Source organism: Hemibagrus wyckioides, linkage group LG03 (genome assembly GCF_019097595.1).
Source record: "Hemibagrus wyckioides isolate EC202008001 linkage group LG03, SWU_Hwy_1.0, whole genome shotgun sequence".
Classification (NCBI taxonomy): domain Eukaryota; kingdom Metazoa; phylum Chordata; class Actinopteri; order Siluriformes; family Bagridae; genus Hemibagrus; species Hemibagrus wyckioides.
The window spans coordinates 10897178-10917919 of record NC_080712.1 but is presented as its reverse complement, the minus strand read 5'-3'; the positions used below and the strand labels follow the sequence as shown (position 1 = coordinate 10917919).

At 38.7% G+C, this 20742-nt stretch overlaps 1 protein-coding gene across 1 annotated transcript; it reads right to left on the bottom strand.

Moving 5' to 3' along the window:
• Nucleotides 1-6011: 6011 nt before the first annotated feature.
• Nucleotides 6012-20115, bottom strand: LOC131347605 (von Willebrand factor A domain-containing protein 7-like). Its single transcript, XM_058381782.1, has 17 exons — nucleotides 19983-20115; nucleotides 17961-18148; nucleotides 17579-17857; nucleotides 17382-17475; nucleotides 16546-16671; nucleotides 15984-16170; nucleotides 15705-15874; nucleotides 15180-15292; nucleotides 14951-15067; nucleotides 14588-14767; nucleotides 13655-13787; nucleotides 13267-13416; nucleotides 12624-12716; nucleotides 8556-8824; nucleotides 8291-8424; nucleotides 7949-8108; nucleotides 6012-7001 (listed from the first exon to the last, which is right to left on the bottom strand). Exons 2-17 carry the CDS (start codon nucleotides 18135-18137, stop codon nucleotides 6612-6614), a joined length of 2772 nt encoding a protein of 923 aa, XP_058237765.1. The 5' UTR covers nucleotides 18138-18148; nucleotides 19983-20115; the 3' UTR covers nucleotides 6012-6611.
• Between the last annotated feature and the right edge of the window lie 627 nt (nucleotides 20116-20742).

Below are 20742 nucleotides of genomic sequence, written 5' to 3'. Positions count from 1 at the left end.
CAGTACAAATAACAATCTATATTTCTTTATTTACATACTATATATCTCTAATCTGCAGCAAAATTTTATTTTTTTATTATGTTTGTGTGTGTGTATTTATGTGTGTGTGTGTTTTTTTATTTTATTTCTTACATACTTTTTGTACTTGTCTGGCATTCACTGTAGACAGGAAAGAAAAAATTTCATTGTACAGGGAAACTTGTTTTCTTCACTGTGCATATGACAGTAAACGCTTTGAATCGTGAATCTGAGAGACACATTTCAAAGTGCCAGCACATTAAGAGCAGATATCCACTGCAAAGGCAGCAACAGCAAATATGATGGCAGGGACTACGTATTTATTTATTTATTTAAATAAAATGTTTCAGCCACTGTCCAGAAAACTAAATGGCACAGAAAACAAGTCATAAAAAATAAACCTGTAAACCCAAAGCAAATCTGAAGTAAGTCTGTCGTTGTCTAGGGTAACAGCTGATAGATGACCAACTGTAAGAGCAAATTACTCAACATGTACTTTTACAAAACATGAAGGTGTAGAGTTGTAAGGATGCACTCGAGGCAGCAGGATCAGAATCCATAATGCAGATCTTTATTAGAAAACGACAGGCAAAAGGCGTAACGAAATAGGCAGGCAATAGATCAGAACCGGAAAATCAAACACACTGGGAAAACCAAAACCAAAACCAGAACTCGTAGTCAAATAGGGAAGGCAAGGATCATACACAGAGCAATCTTATCACAGAGAATAAAGGCTTGGTACGCACTCTAATGAGGAAACGATACTTCGCGTAGAACAAAGGCAAGCATGCTGTTTAAATAGACTAGAAACACCGGAAATAAGCACACAATGTTAAAACTCAGGCGAGGGCTCCCTCTGGCTTACGGGTTAGAGTGCTTTTAAAGGGCTCACGGAGAAAGTCATGCTTTTAGTCTTGAGCAAACGGAAGGAAGAAGATTTCTCCATTTCCCTCAACCACCAAACAGTACAGACAGCTAAAGAGCTACCAAAGTTCTGTCAACATCTATGTTAGTGGTTATTATTATTCATTGAGGTATTATATTTTAATTGAGTTTATACACTGAAGAGTCTTGTAGGAAATTTTAAATAACAAAAATGTATATAAACTAGTAGAATCAAACATTGATATAAACCAAAGAAGTAGAAAATCATTGAACAAAAGCTATAAGCCTCTCAGACTGATTGCAAAAAGCGAGGGATTTTTAGGAAGTTCAGGCAGCTACCCCAGACAGATACGCATGAGACAAAGTAATGCTTGTTATTCCAAAACCAGAAACCTTTCTTTCATCTTACAAACACAAATGAAGATATTTGTAATGAAATTGGAGAGCTTTCTGCATCTCTAACAATCTAAGAAATATTTGGCATGCTGAATATCTGGACCTGTTGGCGACTCAAAGTCGTGCAGTGTGAAAGGACCTCTGATTGAAACATACCTCAGCGATGACCTACAGCCAATGAGAGAGTGAGATACAGTGCAGTGGTCAGTTCGGGGAGGAGTTATAGACCACAATATTAGCAAGCATGGCTTCAGTTGTGGCACAATATTATAGTTTAATCTAGTTTATAGGTTTTAATCAGACAAAAATGTCTCAAATACAATTATATCAGAATTAATAAGCTTTACAATTACATCAAACAGAAATAAAGCAGAAACATTTGCTTGACCATCCGCATCAGCAGCAGCACATTGCAAAATTATTTATTTGTTCAATTATGCAGAACACACAATCCTTGTTTCCTGCACAGACCATTTGGCTCGCAAACTTTTTGCAGGGTAACATTTCCAGTCTCGTGTGAGAACTTACACGGACATCACATGTGATCTTGCGTTATTTCCTTATTATTTCTTGTGTACATTCAGTTGTGAAACTCAGTTTACTTACCAGACAGAGTTGTCGGTTGTCCATTCTTCCTATTCTGAATCATGCAGTGTAAAAGCTCCTGTCGCTGATCCATCATGCAGTGTGAACACAACAGCGACTGAATGATACCTAGATAGTCGTGCAGTGTGAAAACAACCACTCTGAAAATCGTACAGTGTGAACTCGGCATAAATCTAGCTAAAATTATCTCCCTCTCCCCCCTCTTCCCCGGCCGCGGAAAAATTGTCCAGTATCAAACCAGTCCGTGGTACAAAAAAGGTTGGGGAACCCTGGTTTAGATGACATTGTGCTTTAAGTTCTTTATAAAGGAAAATAAATTAAAATGATGGATCTAGTGTCTGTGCTGGGGTACTATTATGTTCTGTTACCCTCTCCCTCCCCAACACATTTTACAATACTTGTATTAACCAAGTCAAATTAAACATTATGATTTTCAGAAAAAGTACATGAAATAGAAACACCTGTGCATGAATTATATATGTATAATTATATATAATATTGGTTGGTCTAATTATTGCATATAGGTACAAATTGTATTCTAAACACTAGCACTTTCATGCGGTCTTCCTGAAATAAACAACAACTGTGGGGCACAGCCATAGGCTGTAGATAAAAAATAATATCGAACCAGAGTAGAAAACAACCAAGTCAGTAAAAATTGCCTTTAAAGTTCTATAACTTTTGATCTAGAAGAGGTACTAATCTTCAAACTTTGCATTCCAATAAGTCTTTTTCTGTAGAATTCAAATGTTATGTTGTTTTTAACATAAAACCACTCTATACAAGTGATTTATGTATTAGAAATGCAGTACTTGTTTAATTTTTTATTTTCACGAATGACCATCACCTCAACTAGACCATTTTTGACATGTAAAACATGACATCACATAGGCAAGTAATAAAAGTGTCTTGTAAAATATTGTAAATACTTTTTATAGCTGAAATTTGTAATAAAGCTGGTAATTAATGCACATTTTTAGTAAAATCATGTTGCAATGTCCCTGCGATGGACTGGCGACCTGTCCAGGGTGTACCCCTGCCTGTCGCCCTATGTGCACTGGGATAGGCTCCAGCAGACCCCCGTGACCCTAATTAGGAATAAGCGGGTATAGACAATGGATGGATGGATGGATGTTGCAATGTAGTTATATATTTGGCATCACAGTTTCAGAGTACAGTGAGTATACAAGTAAATTATATGAATTATCATTATTAAAAACACTCAAGTGTCAGGTTTTGGCATTAGAGTTCAGAGACACTTTTTAATGTTTCACTTCATAACTGTTGTTAAAAAAAAAATTTTCCACTATTCAACAAATGGATTAATTGCCTATGTTGGCAAAGTAGCTTACACAAGTATACACAGCATACAGTGACTATTAGCAGTATTATTACCTGTATGTTTACTGGGTGAACCTAAACACTTTGCCAGGGTTGGTGCCTCCACTGGTACAGAATCCAGACCCACCAGGATAACTAGTGAAGGTAATCATTGAAACATAAGGAACAGGTGTGCAGAGGCGGGGAACAGGAGGAAGGATCAGGTAGGGCAAGCACACGTGCAAACAAACAAAAGCACATGGGAACATAAAGTAGATCGCCCTCTGATGTTCTGGCAGGGAACTGTCCAGCAGTCCATAACCCCAAACACTGAGGAGAACTAGGCAACAAACTAGCAAACACAAAAACAAACAGCAGAAACCAGTAGGCTTGAGTACAGAAAATGGCTCAGCGACAGGAATTTGAGAGCCCCTGTTTAATGTTATGTGGAAGTCTCTTCCTTATCTCCTTAAATAACTCCAGCATGTAGTCATGTCACCTGTGTTTCATTTCCTGTTCAGCTTGGTCAATTATTCCCTTGGCTTCAAATCAAGCAAGCCAAGACTGCACCCCAAAGTCTACAGCATCGAAGATTCTCATGGGAAAAGTTAAACTCCATGATGTCTTGGCAGCTATGGAGGCGCATATTAAGATACATTGCAACAAAACATTAGAAATTAGAAAAATTAAAACAAATATAAAATAAGAAAAAAGTAAGATGCATAGTAAAAAATACTGTGAATAACAAAACTCTAACTATACTAGTCATACTAATGTGCTTCATGCCGCAGTTTGAAGTGCTTCCAGTTTTATCTAGTGACACATACATGGGATTACAGGAAGTGTGTGGAGTTTTGTACTGGAATATGATCTGTGATGGCAAATGTAAGAGCTTGTATAGGTGTACAAAATTTTCCAATGGTTCAGTGAGTGCTCCATTATATAATTTAAATCTGTAGAATCTCAGCTTTCATGCTACAAGGTTGTTTTTGTAACGCGTAGTAGCCAGTCGCATGTGTTGGTTTTGTGGCGTATGTAATGTTTACATATTTTTGGTGTTTAGATGCTTGGTGTTTTGTGTTGTAAGTGTGTTTTGTTTAGGTGGAAATGGTCTTTGTAATCTTATAGCTAAGCTTCTCCCCGTACAGCTAGAATGCTGCATATGTAAATACTTTCAGGCTTTGTATGCTTCATGATAAAGATTTATGATTTCTTCCCGGACCCACCCCCGGTACTGGGGTTGATCGTTATGAACAAACCAAAGCGCAGTAACACAAAAACAGAATAATACCTAATAGCCCAGTGAGACTTTTGCAGTCACACAATTGTAGATGGCTTCGGACCACCAGTTAAAACTATTTCTTCTGCGTGGTGTTAAAAAAACCTCGGATGAACAGATACTGCACTGAAGGCATTCATTCATCTGAGCCTGTTATTCTGCAGCCTGTCAAACACACAGATAAGCAGCATCTTTAATTGAGCTGCCCTCACATGTTCTGCCTAGAATGAACATACCTTAATTACCACATGCTCCAGTTTCCAGACTTGGTTAAAGGGTAAAAACATAACTAAAGGGGTAAAATTACAAAAATATCACCACACATAATGGAAATAACATTAAATACATATGTTAAAATGAATAAATAAATAAATACATATGTGATAAATAATTTATAGATAAAATACGATTGTTAAGAGCACAAATTAAACCTACCTCTTCCATACAATCACACAACTGAAAGGAAAAAGGTGGAGCCAAAACAGGAAATTACATAGAGCCATTACAATTAAAGTAGACATGGGTCATGGGGCATGTGTAGCTTTTGACATAAGCTATATGATCAAATGTTTGTGGACAACTAACCATCACACTTGTATGTGGATTCTTCCCCAAACTGTTCTTGCAGCATTGGAAGTTGGATGTCTTTATATGTTATAGCTTTAAGATTTCACTGGAACTAAGAGACCCGAACCTGTTCCAGCATGACGATGCTCCTGTGCACAAAGGGAGATCCATGAAGACATGGTTTGCCATGTTTGGAGTAGAAGAACTCGAGTGTCCTGCTAAGAGCCTGCTCAGAGCCTTGACCTCAACCCCACTGACTCACCTGACATCAGTGACTGACCTCACTAATGAGTAAATCCCCACAGCTACACTAATCTAGAGGAAAGTCTTCCCAGAAGAGTGGATACTATTGAAACAGTCCATGGAATAGGATCTTTAGTGAGCAAAGAAGGATGTTATGGTCAGCTGTTCTTAATTTTTCCCATATAGTCTATTTATGAATATTTGTACACATGAACTCAAAGCATAAGCAGAGTACACATGCCGAACAGATGCTCAGCTCAAATTTAATTAAGGGTTGAATAAAATATGGATGGTCATTTACCCACTGAGTAAGAAGTTTCTAGAAGAAACTTCCCAGGGTGTCCCGGGGTTTATATCTGCCCTTTTCCCAGGGTTTATATCTGTTTATATCACACTACCAGTGCTCCCAGTACAGGCTCTGGGTCCAACACAACCAGGATAAATGATAATGAATTATAATTAAAGAATGAAAAATATTTATGCAAACTGACAGTTAAAGCTCTTTCAAAAGCTTTGGGATCCACCTGGTGGCTGGTGTGTACTTTATATAAGATTATAGGGAATGAGAAAGTGACAAAAAAATTCCCTTTGCTTTGGATTAAACCATACCACACTTTTATTTCATCTTTGTTACTCTTAAGTGATACATGAATATCAGGTAAAAGTAAGTGTCTGAAATATTTACAAGTATGTTGTGTGAATGTGTTCTCAACATGTTTTAGCAGATTTCAGAAGGAACATTTGATTAATATTATTCCAAATAATACAGAGAAACCCATTTAGCTTGATAATTTTACAGGTTCAATGTAACTAGGGTTTAAACAGAAATGCACAGAATATCAATGCATTAAATGTTAAAATTTTACAGTTAAATAAATGCATGTTGACAGAGATGGGGTTTGGGTTTTAATTCCTGCCTCTGCCCTGTGTGTGTATGTGGAATTTGCATTTTCTCCCTATGCTTCAGGTTTTTCCCAGGGTATTCTGGTTTCATCCCCAGTCTAAAAACATATGTGGAAGGCTGATTGGCATCTCTAAATTGTCTATAGTGTGTAAAGTGTGTGTGTGTGATTGTGTCCTGTTATTAGTTCACACCCAGTCCAGGGAGTCCTACACCTTGTGCCTGGAGTCCACTGTGATAGACTCCAGATTCCCTTTAACCATGTGTGCTACAGAAAATGGACTGATGATAGCATGTCACTCACATTTGACCCTAAACACTGTGGTGTTCATTTTTTCATTTGTGGTGTTTCTTTTTTATGTGATTGCATTTATTTTTTCTTTTTTTAATTTTTCATTACAATGGAAGCGCATCATGCATAATGCTCAGGGCTGAAACTAGCAGACAGGCCCACAGAGGCAGAGACAGACTGGGAGAAACCCCTCCACTCCTCTGGACAGTGTAGGCACATCTCCCTACATTTCCCTCCTTATCAACAGCAGTAACAATTACATCAGGTGAGCAGCAGGAGGCGTTGTAGTAACCCATCACTACCGTTATACCCCCATCCTCCACAGACTGATAGAATAAGTTGCCACTGCCTTTCTGGATGTAGATCCTTTCAATACCAGTACCATTGCCATCAGTGATGTTGACAGACAGGTCCCAGGTTGACTGGATGCAGTCAGATGGACAGATAGGACTTACACCAACAATCTCACACTTTGGAGAAGAAAAGTCAGTTACCTGTTCAGGACACAAAAAAAAAAAGATTGATAACTAAAGACCAGTGAATGTGTATACTCTACATGCATTTGTTACAAGAGTTCGATGCAGTGCAAAAGTTTGTATCCCCCATGTTTTCTGGAGTGGAAAAAAGTAAATCACCTTATTTGTTACCTAAATAAATATAAATAAAACATATAAATAATACATAAAATATAAACAAATAAAACAGCAATATTTTCATATTTATTGTCTTATTATAAGGCTTGTTGAATACCTTTAAGTCCTCAACAAATAGTTAAAAAAAAAAAAATAGTAGTGAATGTGTAATATTTGGAAGAGTAATAACAGATATTTAAATAAAAAATCAATTTGCTGTATTAAGAACAGTTATGACAAGAAGATGAGTGAGGTAGGATATAAGAATGTGCAAGAGGTTTGGGCTGTTATAAAGACTTGCAGACTCACAAGGTATTAGAGGACTGGATGTCCAGTCTTTTCCAGAAAGGGCCGGTGTGGGTGCAAGGTTATCATTCCAACCAAGCGGAAGCCACACAGGTGGAATCAGATGTAGCTCCTGCTTGACTGGACTGAAAACCTGCACCCACACAAGCTTGTTGTGGATAAGATTGGAAACCTCTGCAATAGAGAATACTGAAAAGTATTAAAGCAATATAATTCAGAGCTTGCCCACTATTAATAATTTCATATATATACCATTTGCTCCATTTGTTGTAATGAAGGAACGTCTGTAAAAGCTTACATACTAAATTCCTTGTTACTATAAACGATAATTCTTTGTTTTCTTGTTCTGTCATAAATGGATGCACACTTTTGCATTAGTCTGTACTTCATAGGAAGAACATTCTCTATCATTAGAAATGATTTGCAATTCATAATGTTTTTAAAATTTGTTGAAGGCCCCTTAAAGGTTTTAGTTACTATGGTAACAAGGACAAGCAAGTTACCTCAGCGAGGACAGAAAGGCGGAGCACGGCGTAGTTAGAATCCTCAGCTCTGGGCCCTTCTGCCAGAATGGTCAGAGTGACATCAGTTCCTGATGCAGTGCTTGCAGGAGGGGTGACCTTCACTGTGCCTGAAGCATTACCTCCAGTATTTACGGTAAGTCTGAGATAATACGGAAATATTATACGTTATTCAGATATGTTCCCAGTATTAGACTTGTTTCTACATTTGTTAAGATTAGAATGATGAATCTTTGATCATTTTAGATATGAAGCCAATGTATACACTTAAATTTGGATCGGTGCACTGATTTAATTCATCATTAAATGAAGTGCTATATTTACTGGGGATTATATTTCAGAGGAAAATCTTTGTCATTCTTAGCACTGATCGTAAAGACTCCACCGATTCCATCAGTAGACACAGTAAAAGGCACTTCAAATTCTTTTCCTGGCACCATTGCACTGCCTACCACAGCCTACAGGGAGGGAAACATGAAATATATTAAATGGGACAAAGGAGAAAGGAAAAAATAGAATATTCTCTGTGTGTGTGTCATGTATTGCGACTCATTTATTAATGCTTTGTCAAATAAAAAGAGAGTCATACCTTGATAATGACTTTAGACAGAGACATCTGTGTTGTGGTCTGCCTTTGGAAGTAGCTTGAGGTGGTCATATCTTTTCCTTTCATCATAACTACAAATTCTCCTTCTGGAACTTGATTCGCAGTAACCAGAAAGTTTCCACCACCCATTTCTTCTATGGTCCCATTCACCACATTGGCATCCGAAACTTCCACTAGAGCAACTTCCTGTAGCTTCAGAGCTTCAGCACCCTTCTGTCCAGTTATTGTCAGTAATAACTTAGCAGGTAAGCCTAAAGTACAATAGAGACAACAATGATAAGAGAGATAAATACTATTTTGGGGTGGGGTGGGGGTGGGGGGTTAAATTATTATTTGTAACAAATCGCCAGAGGTGCATTGGGTAGGATCCATTTGCAGGCTTTATCAGATAATCCAAAACATCAGGCAATATTCGTAAACAGGAATAGGCAAGAAAGTCAGAAAACTAGAATGCAAAACTAGAATGAAAACTAGAGACTAGAATGCAAAAGGCAATGAAAACGGCTCGGTATGTTGCCACAACAATACTTCGCATCATGGCATGGTAAACACACTGCTTAATTGTCTGTAAAACCCGGAAGCGTTCCTCATTGGAGGCATCAGAACTTGGACGAAGGCTCCCTCTGACAGACAGGTGCCGGCGGTGATGTTACATTGTTATTTTATATATTCATTAAATAGATACATGTTTCTCCAGCAAACATGAAAATGAATATGTATAAACTTTTGCTTACAAATGTCAGGATGAGCAACTAACATGACTGAATTCATTTTTCAGCATGCTGTTATTACTGATTAGTTCATAGTTATAGTTTTAATGCTTTGTTCAATGGCATGTTGATGCAGGGTTTAATCATAAGTTCAGGTTATTGTTTGTAATCTCTGTCTCCTGTGTTTGCAATTACAATTTTGAAGTCTGGGCTTCCAATTCCAGGATCTGCAGGCACCCATTCAGGTACATGCCCTAGATAACCACATTATTCACCCCTGTTCACAGTCACCGAACCCATCACCATGTTACTCAAAAACCACAAGGAAACATACAGTTTTTTGTAATCAACTCTCTCCAGCTTCCTGTAGTGCTTGGAATCACCTGGCTTAAACAGCACAAACCTCACTTAGACAGAGAAACAGGCAAGATACTCGCATGGGGCATAACCTGTTCTAACACTTGTCTCTCTGCAGCCGCAACAGTCTCTGAAAGATCCACTGGAGAAAGAAGAGCTGTTTCCGGACATCTCCAAGGTACCAGAGGTCTATTTAGACCTCAAGGAGGTCTTCAATAAGGCTAGAGCAACATCTCTTCCTCTCATCGATCCTGTAACTGCGCAATCGATCCCCCTTGCAGACGTCGCTACTCTTTGTCAACGCATGAAAGGGACGTCATGCAGAAGTACCTGAATGAGGCTCTGGCAGCTGGATTAATTCGACCATCTTCATGTCCAGCAGGTGTTTTGTGGGCAAGAAGGATGGAGGTCTTAGACCTTGTATTGATTACACGGGACTAAATCAGATCACCATTAAGAACCGGTACCCACTTCCATTAATATCCTCTGCTTTTGAGCTTTTACAGGATGCAGTGATCTTCACCAAGCTGGACCTACGCAAAGCATACCATCTTGTCATACACGATACACGAGGGGGTTGAGTGGAAGACTGCTTTCAACAACCCTTCTGGTCACTATGAATATCTGGTGATGCCGTTCGGCCTGACACATGCGGTGGGTGTTGGAACGGCTTTTGTAAATTCAGTTATTTGTGAAAGCAAAGAAGTGTCACTTCCATTCTGACACACTGTCTTTTCTGGGCTTCATAGTGTCTGTGGGCCGTATTCAGATGGATCCAGCCAAAGTGGAGACGGTAAAGGACTGGCCTGTACCTGGAACTCGAAAGGCTCTTCAGCAGTTTCTGGGCTTTGCTCCGATTTGTTCAAGGTTGCAGCTCTATTGCTAGCCCACTCCATCAGCTCACCTCTTCAAAGAAGAGGTTTGTCTGCAACCCAGAGGCACAGGCTACTTTCTCCAAACTGAAGGACCGATTCTGACTCTGCCTAATCCCCGCAAACAGCTTACTGTGGAGGTAGATGCATCGGACCTTGGCGTGCTGTCCCAGCAAGCCAACAAAGATAATCAAGTCCACCCTTGTGCCTTTTTCTCCCATCAACTGTCACCCACAGACAGAAATTATGACGTGGGTACAGAGTTACTAGCAGTCAAGTTGGCACTGAAGGAGTGGCTTGAGGGGGCAAAGCATAGTTTGGACTGACCTTCATAGTTTGGACTGATCATAAAAACTTTTTTTTTAAAAATTATTCATAAAAAGAATATCTGAAGATAGCCAAAAGACTTAACCCACAACAAGCTCAGAGACCCTTCCCCACTCAGTCTGTCCCAACATCACCAAGTTAGACATAGAACAGCTTGTCCTCAATCCCCACACTCCCGCTCTCCCAGCCTGTCCTAGGGATAAACTGTACATTCCAGACCATCTCCATGCTCAATTGCTACAATGGTGCCATTCCTCCTGGCTCACATGTCATTCTGGGACAGCCCGCACCCGGTTCATGGTGCGACAGAGGTTCTAGTGGCCCACTCTACTTCAAGACATCAGAGAGTTTGTTGCTGCATGCCCAACATAAAACCAGTCTAAGTAAATACACACAGCTCCTGCTGGATTACTCCACTTGTTGCCTGTTCCCAGACGGCCCTGGTCTCACACTGCAATAGCAATTTCATCAATGGTCTGCCTCCCTCCAGTGGTAATAACACGATACTCACAATACTCACCATAACTCACACATACTCGTTGATCGGTTTTCCAAGCTGGTTCATTTAGTTCCTCACATCTCCCTTCTGGAATGGGAACAACTCTCCTGTTGGTGCAACACGTTTTCAGGCTTCATTGCATCTCCAGGGCCATTGTTTCTGATAGAGGACCTCAATTCACTGCATAGTTCTGGACAGAATTCTGCAGGCTTTTGGGCATCTCGGTCAGTCTGTCTTCAGGTTACCACCCACAATCTAATGGCCAAAGCAACCGCATGAATTAGGAGCTGGAGATCAGCCTCTGGCTTCTGTGTTCCTGAGATCCCACCTCATGGTCCCGCAATGTGGTCTGTGTAGAGTATTCTCATAACTCTCTCCCCTCTGCCTCCATAGGGTTGACACCTTTCCAAGTGGTGTATGGGTACCAGCGGCCGCTTTTTGAGAGCCAGGAAAAGGAGTCTTCAGTGCCCTCTACCAGAGCAGAAGTACAATGGTATCATCTAGCCTGGAGACAAGCCCGAGCCCAGCTATTGAGGTCTGTCCAATCATAAGAAAAATCTGCCAACCGGAAACGATCTATTGCTCCTTTGTATAGGGTGGGACAACGAGCATGGCTGTCTTTGAGGGTAAAGAATAAAAAGCTGCGACTCCCCAGACCACTGCGCATGCATCCCACCATCCACGTCTCTCAGTTGAAACAAGAAGCCGTGAGTACCAGAGTGCCTTTGCCTGATTCCTGCCAGCCGTGAGTACCTGAAAGACCCTGGAATTGTTTATGGACTAAGGCTTGGATCCTGATTTATATCTGAAAGCTTATTCTGACCGATAACCTGGTTCTGACCCATGCCTGAATTATTGGACCTGAATTGTCTGCCTGTCTGCCTACCTGTTTCTGCCTGCCTCTCTGTTTATACCCTTTGCCATCAGAATATAACACTCACCAGCATGACTTCGCTACTGTTTTCTGAATTTCAGCGACCAAGATACTGACGAGTGAGTACATATACTGAAGACAGTATATTTAATAATTTGTTGTTCAATAAACCTTTTGTCTTCTTCACTCCTGGTGTTATGTCTGTGTTTTCAAAGAGTCCTCAAAATCCAGCTATAAGCATTACACCTATGCTAAATAGGTGTGAATGTGTGTGCCATTATGAAATAATAATAGCTTTTCATACATTTATTGTGCAGTGGCTTCTGGTCAGTTGGTTGAAAGTTTTGCAGCCTTTTATTATATTCTTTTTGAGAGTAAAATGAAATATTGAAATATAATGATTGCTCTAACCTTTCTGGGGCCGACCTTCAATAACAGCAAATCCTGAGTGGGGTCCGCTGAATTCCTCCACAAAGTCATAAATGAATGTTGTTGCACTTTGACCTGAATTTGGAAAAAAAAACCAACACTTTAGTGAATATTATCAGGTAGTATTATTACTACTACTACTACTTTGTAACATGTTAAATGACTATCTTGAAATATGACAAAAAATGTCACTCATAAGAGTGAACTAGAAACTGTGGTGAACTGTTACTACTTCATTTTGCACTCTTTTTACTGTAGCAATTGTAGGATTAATCTCGCCGGATGTCACACCAGAGTCTTTTGACAACTCACATGTCCATGAACCAACTAATTTGACAAAAGAGGCAATTTGCCAGATGACCAACCATATGGCTGACCTTTTCCCCACAGGCTGCTGGCAAACATGCAAGATTATTTTGTTTACCTGCCACTAAGTGCTTGTTTAAAGATGGGGATTCAGTAATATATTGCAAAAAAATTCACTGTCCCTGTGTTCATGTGAAAATGCAAATGCCTTTTCCTAATAGAATCCAAACAGAAATGCAGAGAACCAGTTGGATTACAGCCTTGACAATTCCGAATTTTATCACCAGAAAAGAGTCCAAAAGTTATCAGACCTGCTCACCTGTCACTTTGATAGTGTAGGCCTCTGTAGATTCCATGCTGATGCTCCACAGGCCTGTTTCATTTAAATTGAAGTGAAGCCGCTGCAGGTTCCCTACAGTCTGAATCGTAGCAAGAGGTCCGTTACTTACAGTGTGAGGTTGCGACACACCTGATAAACACAGTTTAATGTTAATCTCAGGTCAGTGTTGTACTTAGGAGAATATTTTAAACTGAAGGAAAATCTCTCATCTTCTTTCCCAGTTATAATAATTAAAGTTGGAGTTGCCTTTTATTCTTTACTAAAACCATTCATGTGAAATATAATTGGTGTTATAAAAATGATCATAATAAATATTATAACAAGCCTAATCTGTGAAGTACAGTTCGAAAAGCTATGTTGGACTCACCTGATGGATTATACAGAGTGAACTTGAGATTATTTCCTGTCAAATAGGCAGTAACATTGGACAACGATGCATCTAATAGGAAGGGGAAATTCTCCACACGACCCGGAATCCTGGCTCGCTGCAGGACAGTTACCTGAAACAGACAAGTAACACACCAGGGAGAGAAAATTTAATTCTCATTTTCTCATTCTTGACACAAGGTAACAATGGCGAATCATTAAGTGGTAGTAACAAGATATAGGAGGAGAAGACTTTTACACATGGTTGAATAACTGAATTTGGATTTAATGGAAACCAGGACTGCTTCAGATATTGCAAAAAACAAACTGTAAACCAGGTTTCATTTAAGTATTCTCTTCCCTTGTGAGCTTACTAGATTTGTATTATACCTGTCCTCCACTCAATGCATAGAATAAAAGATCCCTTGCATGTAAGGAGCCCTAGTGCTTAGGTAGTTACTGTACAATGAAACCATATAGCCGATATTTTAGAAAAAGGCAGAATATAGTAGTAGAGAGGAAAGAATCTTTCAAAGCCAGGCCTTTATCCATATGAAAGCTTAGTAATGAACTTTTCAGGATACCATTCTGTTACAGTCTGCTTTTAAAGGAGTAGTATAAAACTACCAAAACTACAAAATAAGTCACACTAATAAGCCACAATGAAGAAATAAACTGGGATCCCAGCCACCACAGTTTACCTTTCTCAGTGTGAGAATTTGACTCATCCTTAATTACAGAGATAAACATAATCTTGACTCTGCAATAATTGTGGCTTTGATGCAGGAATGAACAAGGAGAAGATGAGTACCACCTTTGTGGCTAGAACTTTAGGAAAATCCTCAAGCAAACGAGAAGGAGGGCTCTTATACATCTCTCAACATTGTGTAAAGGTATACCACAATAGAGTAGGAGAGGAATATGTTTATCTTACCAAGGCAGCTGTAGAGGTGTCTAAGATGATGTCAGTAGCACTGGGCAGGTTGGCTTTTGTGACCTGTATTGCTTGACCTCCAGAAGCCAAAGCCAAGTTATAGTACACTTGGAAACCTGAGCGTCCCTGTGTGCCCAAAGCTCTTGCAAATCTTACCTTTCCTGTCATGAAGACAGAGACCTGAGCATAAGAGGGAAGCAGTAGTTAAAAAGGTGCTACATCATGCTGCAGGTACTAACAATAAACATGCTTAAAATAAATAACACACTTTTGAACAAAAAAAAGCATTTCTGTATAAAATATATAACATTTTACATTAAAAAATATTTGAAATAATTATCATTTGAAGACTGAAGTGTTTACTGTGGACTTGGTGCTGCGGATAAGGGCGATGATGGTGCTTTCTAAGTGCTTGTCTTTTGCACTGGCATCAGTAAAAACATAAATGTGAGAGGAGGCAGGAGCTCCAGTCAGAGCCAGCTGAGAGAGACAGAAACACAAATGCATCATTTCAAAGCTATGCAAACTCAACTGTGATTTAGTCTATGGAGGATTTTCAGGATGTCAGTAATTGCCCACAGGCAAGTTACACCTGCAGTCCTGACAAACACATTTCTGGTTCATCATCACCACCATTCGCACTGAGTTTTGAAATCTCGCTCTTCATTACATCTGGGTTTGTTGTCCTTATAAGTGGTCCAAAGCCTAAAAAGAACCCAAAGAGAAACAAAGCATGCACAATTGAAAACTCTGTATCTGTGCTTCTATTTTTAAAATGTAATCACCGCTTTGCACAAATTTGAGTGTTCCCTATACTTAAAACACCTGACTCAGCTTATATTGACCCATGTGTAAAAACAGTATATGTGTATGGTGTATTCCTGCTTCGCACTCAATATAGGCTCAAGGTCAACCATGTCCACCATGTGTTATTAAAGATGAATGAATGAATGATTGAATGAATGAATAAATGAATGGATGAATATTTTGGATCATGTGTGCTGGGAGCAAAGAAAACTGAATTTCTGGAGTTGATAGGCTAACGATATTCCTAGTGATGCCTTTTAAACAGGAAGAATATACAAATGTTGAACAGATTAAATGCATATCCACTTACTCGGATCATTAAACGGGACCAATATGTATTCTGAAGGTTCATCCTGCGTCCCTTTCTTACTGTCAATGATACTGTGTGCAACTCTCTTAGCTTCGGCGATGTCATCAGACATGCTGCCTGTTGTATCAATTACAAAGCACAAGACAGCAGTACGAGCGATGCCCATCATCCTGAAACAGAAATAGACGAAAGATAAAACACACAGGGAAAGCAAGTTAAAAAAACGACAATTTCTACATGTTGTTTACATGTCCTCCAGCACTCAGTCCTTTCTCTTACCGCAGATATTTTTTATTGCCCACAGCTCCACGAACATCCTCCAGGAGTTCAACAGTAGCATCTATTGCCAGTGCGACTGCGGTGTCGTGTAAAGCTGCATTATGGCTAAGGCGCTCATCTTTATTTATCCCACCACGAGGATTTTGGGTACTGCTAAGATCAGCACCTCCACCATGACTGCATTTACCTAAAGCAAACAAAACCAGTTTGTTATTCTAATGATCATATGTTTAAATTCAAATGTGAACATAGATAGATAGATAGATAGATAGATAGATAGATAGATAGATAGATAGATAGATAGATAGATAGATAGATAGATAGATAGATAGATAGATAGATAGATAGATAATGCAATAGATCTGGAATCGTTTTATAGTTTCTGACTTCTTCTTGAACATAGGTCTGCTTTTTTTCCTCTCATCCCTGTTATTTTAGTTAATCTATTATATATGTTTGGGTAAAGGAGCTGCTGACATCATTTAGGACCAAAGGGAGATTTGTAGCTGCCATTGCAATTCACTTTACGTGCAGCAGTAGAAAATTTGAAAGTTTGCTCTGCCATGTTTGTTGGGAGAATTCAGGCCCATGTATCCTGATGTGAGTTTCTTCTCTTGCAAAATGGAGGGCAGCAGGGGGTTCGAGCAAGTACCACTGGCACAGTCACTGCAGGTTGGGGTGTCCACCTCTACACACACACACACACACACACAACAAAAAGCATAAATTCAATGAATGGAAAAATATTTCAGATTAAGTTTAATGTCGATGATCATATGAAAGATGTGGAAATACAGACAATAAGTCTGTAAAAAATAAAAATAAAAAAGATATTTAAAAAAAATGATGAGGAAGAGCGTACTATAAAGACGATGTTAAAACAGAAAACATATAAATAGGATAAAATCAAATTAAATGCAATTAAAATAAATCAAAAATATGTTAATGAACAGATTAGATAAAACAACACATTACACGGCTGTATTAGCTAAACAAAGTGAAACTGATAGTGAAATAATATAAATAATGAAAATAAATGAAATTTAAAATAGGTCAAGGTGTTCCATAAAGGAGGGTAAATGCACTTTAACATTTATGTTTAACTCATTAAAATAAAATCTGTATTTGATTAGAAGTGGAGTGATTTATGGATAGGAACAAACTGAGAAAAGAGTAACAGAGCAAAGGTCAAAACAATAAACATGTGACATAAATTAGACTTTAGAATATTTCTTTTAGACAAATCAAGACACTTGTTAAGGACTGGAACACCAGGACTGAACATAATGTCTGTCTGTCTGTCTGTCTTATTATCTTAATACAAAATCATCTTATAACAATGGTGATTTATAGCATTATCATTTAATCAAACTTATTTGCCGCAAGCCAATAGTTTACCTGCAACATTGTCGATGGTGAGATCTGGTTTAATGAGGTTGGTGTAAGTTTTCTTGTAGCCCAGCTCCACCCAGTTACTATGACTGTAAAAATCCTAAGAGACATATCTATACATTAGTTTACAATTAGGTTGTAATATTACAGCATGTTTTTTTTAATAATGAAAGCTACCTGAAGTATCAGAGAGATTCTCTCACCTGCAGTGTGTGTAAGACTCTTCCCAGTGTTTCCCGAGCAGCCTGTAAGTTATCTTCACGAATGTTGGCTTTGACTGCGGCGACACCCTGGCTGATCAGAGAATGTCCCTTTGTAAAAGCCTCACTGTTGAAATGATGTGGATTACTGGATGCATAGTCACGATCCACAATTCCATTCTGCATGTAAATCTGATTCAGGGATTCATGGAACTTGGCACCTGACACTTGACCAGTGTTTGTACTCAAACATGCATGCAGTAGTTCTTCTGCAGAGGAGCCCTATGACACGTAAAATGGAGATGAAAATGTTGCTCATTCAGAATTTAACCCATGAACTTAACCCGAGAATGAGAGAGTGAAACTAAATCAAAATCATACTCACTGATGGCTTGAATGGTCTTCCTTCTGACTCAGCCACCGCCTTACATACTTCATAGATCTTTTTCATTACAGCATTGCCGGTGATGGTCACATGCGTGTTGCCACTGCCCACTGGCACAAATGTCTGCACGACAGGCAGAACCAGAACCACCAGAGCAATGCACACAGATGATCTCATGTTCTGCTGATCTGTAAGGAAGTATATCTCTTTATAGGGGTTTTTCACAATGCACCTACCACAGCTGTTTCTAAACCCCACTTTTAACCATACACAGAGGAACTAATTTACACGTTACCCCAACCCCCCCCCCCCCCCCCAATCATGAAAGCATTGAAATCATGAAATGTGATTAACCACATTATTTTAGAAAGCTGAGTTAAACTTCACTAGACACACCCAGGCCTGATTATTGCCAGATCAGATGTTGAATCAAGAAATCACTTAAACAGAACTTGTTTGACAAAGTGAAGCATGCTTACAGAGAAAACATACCATGATCTAAAGAAATTCAAAAACAGATGAGAAACAAAATAGTTGACATGTATCAGTCTGGAAAGGGTTATAAAGCCATTTCTAAGGCTTTGGGACTCCAGCGAACCACCCAGAGCCATTATCCACAAGTGGAGAAAACTTGGAACAGTGGTGAACCTTCCCAGGAGTGGCCGGCCTACCAAAATTACTCCAAGAGTGCAACAACGACTCATCCAGGAGGTCATAAAAGAACCCCGAACAACATCTAAAGAATTGCAGGCCTCACTTGCCTCAGTTAAGGTCAGTGTTCATGATTCAACAATAAGAAAGAGACTGGGCAAAAACGGCATTCAAAAGAGAGTTCCAAGGCAAAAGCCATTGCTGACCAAAAAGAACACAAAGTCTCGTCTCACGTTTGCCAAAAAATATCTTTTGGGCAAATATTCTGTGGACTGATGAGACAAAAGTTGAACTTTTTGGAAGGTGTGTGTTCCGATACATCTGACATAAAACCAACACAGCATTTCATAAAAAGAACATCATACCAACAGTCAAACATGATAATGGTAGTGTGATGGTCTGGGGCTGCTTTGCAGCTTCAGGGCCTGGACGACTTGCCATAATTGATGGAACCATGAATTCTGCACTCTATCAGAAAATCCTGAAGGAGAATGTCCAGCCATCAGTTTGTGACCTCAAGCTCAAGTGCACTTGGGCTATGCAGCAGGACAATGATCCCAAACACAGCAGCAAGTCCACCTCTGAATGGCTCAAGAAAAACAAAATTAAGGTTTTGGAGTGGCCAAGTCAAAGTCCAGACTTAAATTTGATTGAGATGCTGTGGCATGACCTTAAACAGTTCATTCATGCTTGTAAACCATCCAATGTGGCTGAACAATTAAAACAATTCTGCAAAGAAGAGTGGACAAAAATTCCTCCAGAGCGATGTGAAAGACTCATTGCCAGTTACTGCAAATGCTTGATTGCAGTTGTTGCTGCATAGGGTGGCACAACCAGTTATTAGATTTAGGGGGCAAATACTTTTTCACACAGTGCCAGGCAGGTTTGGACAGCTTTTTTTCCTCTTAATAAATGAAATCATCATTTAAAAACTGCATTTTGTATTTACTTGCATTATCTTTGTGTAATATTAAAATTTGTTAGATGATCTGAATCTTTTAAGTGTGACAAATATGCAAATAATTAAAAAAAACAAGAAGGGGGCAAAAACCTTTTCACAGCTCTGTACATTCTATAATCTGTTTAGTAAATATACCTTACCTGGCCATAACTTTTTTAAACTAATACATCAGGTTAATAATGACAATATAATGTATATTTTTTCTTTCTTTGATGCCTGATCTTTATATCTTTGATTCTCTAAAGATGTTTGTAGATACATTTACAGTTACTAACAGAAATTATTATTCACTCTGTCAATCGGCATTACATCAAAATATAACGGCCTTTAAACTAATCCAGAAATTATGATATAGATGATACACTATAAACAGTGTTATTACTGATTTTAATGAATATAATTTTTCATACCTTCACAAATCCCACACTGGCTCTGAGCTTCCTCCAGGAATGCGTGACTTTCTGAGATAATCTCTGATACAATACAGCCACTGTTTATATGTAGATGCTGTAATGCCAGGTGTGGCACTGTTCTGAAAGATAGTAAAATGTTGTGTGGGTTACAAGAGTGTGTATTTGATGTTGCAATCACAGTAATCAGAAACAAGATACACAAAAAATGGGAAACACAGGGATTGCAACATTTCCATCATTAATGGATAATTGGCAAGTTTGTCACACTAGAAATTACAGAAAAACGTTCTCAACTGTCTTAATCATAATAAACAACATTGTAATTGTTGGACTTGACTGAATGTGGAATCATAAACTGGCAAATTTAGAGAATGGTTTTTGTTTAATGATCTACATGAATGTCACACTAAGTAAATCTCTCTTTATAATAAATACCGGTGCCAGGATAAGCATAAAAGTAAATTATTAAATGTGTATAAAATTTCCATGGTCACCTGTATGATATCTTTATGCCTTTGCAGAAATAGCTTTATTCAGTGGTTAAAGATCATCTTACTTTAGAATAGCTGTTTGATACTGTTATATTATACTGTTTGATACATATATGTCTTGAGGAGTATTTCCATCTGTTTCCCAGTGAATATCTCCTATTTGGGACAGTTAAAGCCTAATATAATATATGTTGCTTTAAGTACAATGGTTCATAATATCACAATATAGAGTTGTGTTCCAGTATAGAACAGTGACACTGCTCACA

Excerpts from the sequence above, each read along its gene's own strand:
- LOC131347605 (XM_058381782.1), bottom strand. The coding sequence starts at position 18,137 with ATGAGATCATCTGTGTGCATTGCTCTGGTGGTTCTGGTTCTGCCTGTC. Across the intron at positions 8,825-12,623 it reads TGAAGGTCGGCCCCAGAAAG|GCTTACCTGCTAAGTTATTA; the intron begins GTTAGAGCAATC and ends ATTGTACTTTAG. Across the intron at positions 8,109-8,290 it reads CCTCTGAAATATAATCCCCA|ACTTACCGTAAATACTGGAG; the intron begins GTAAATATAGCA and ends GTATTATCTCAG.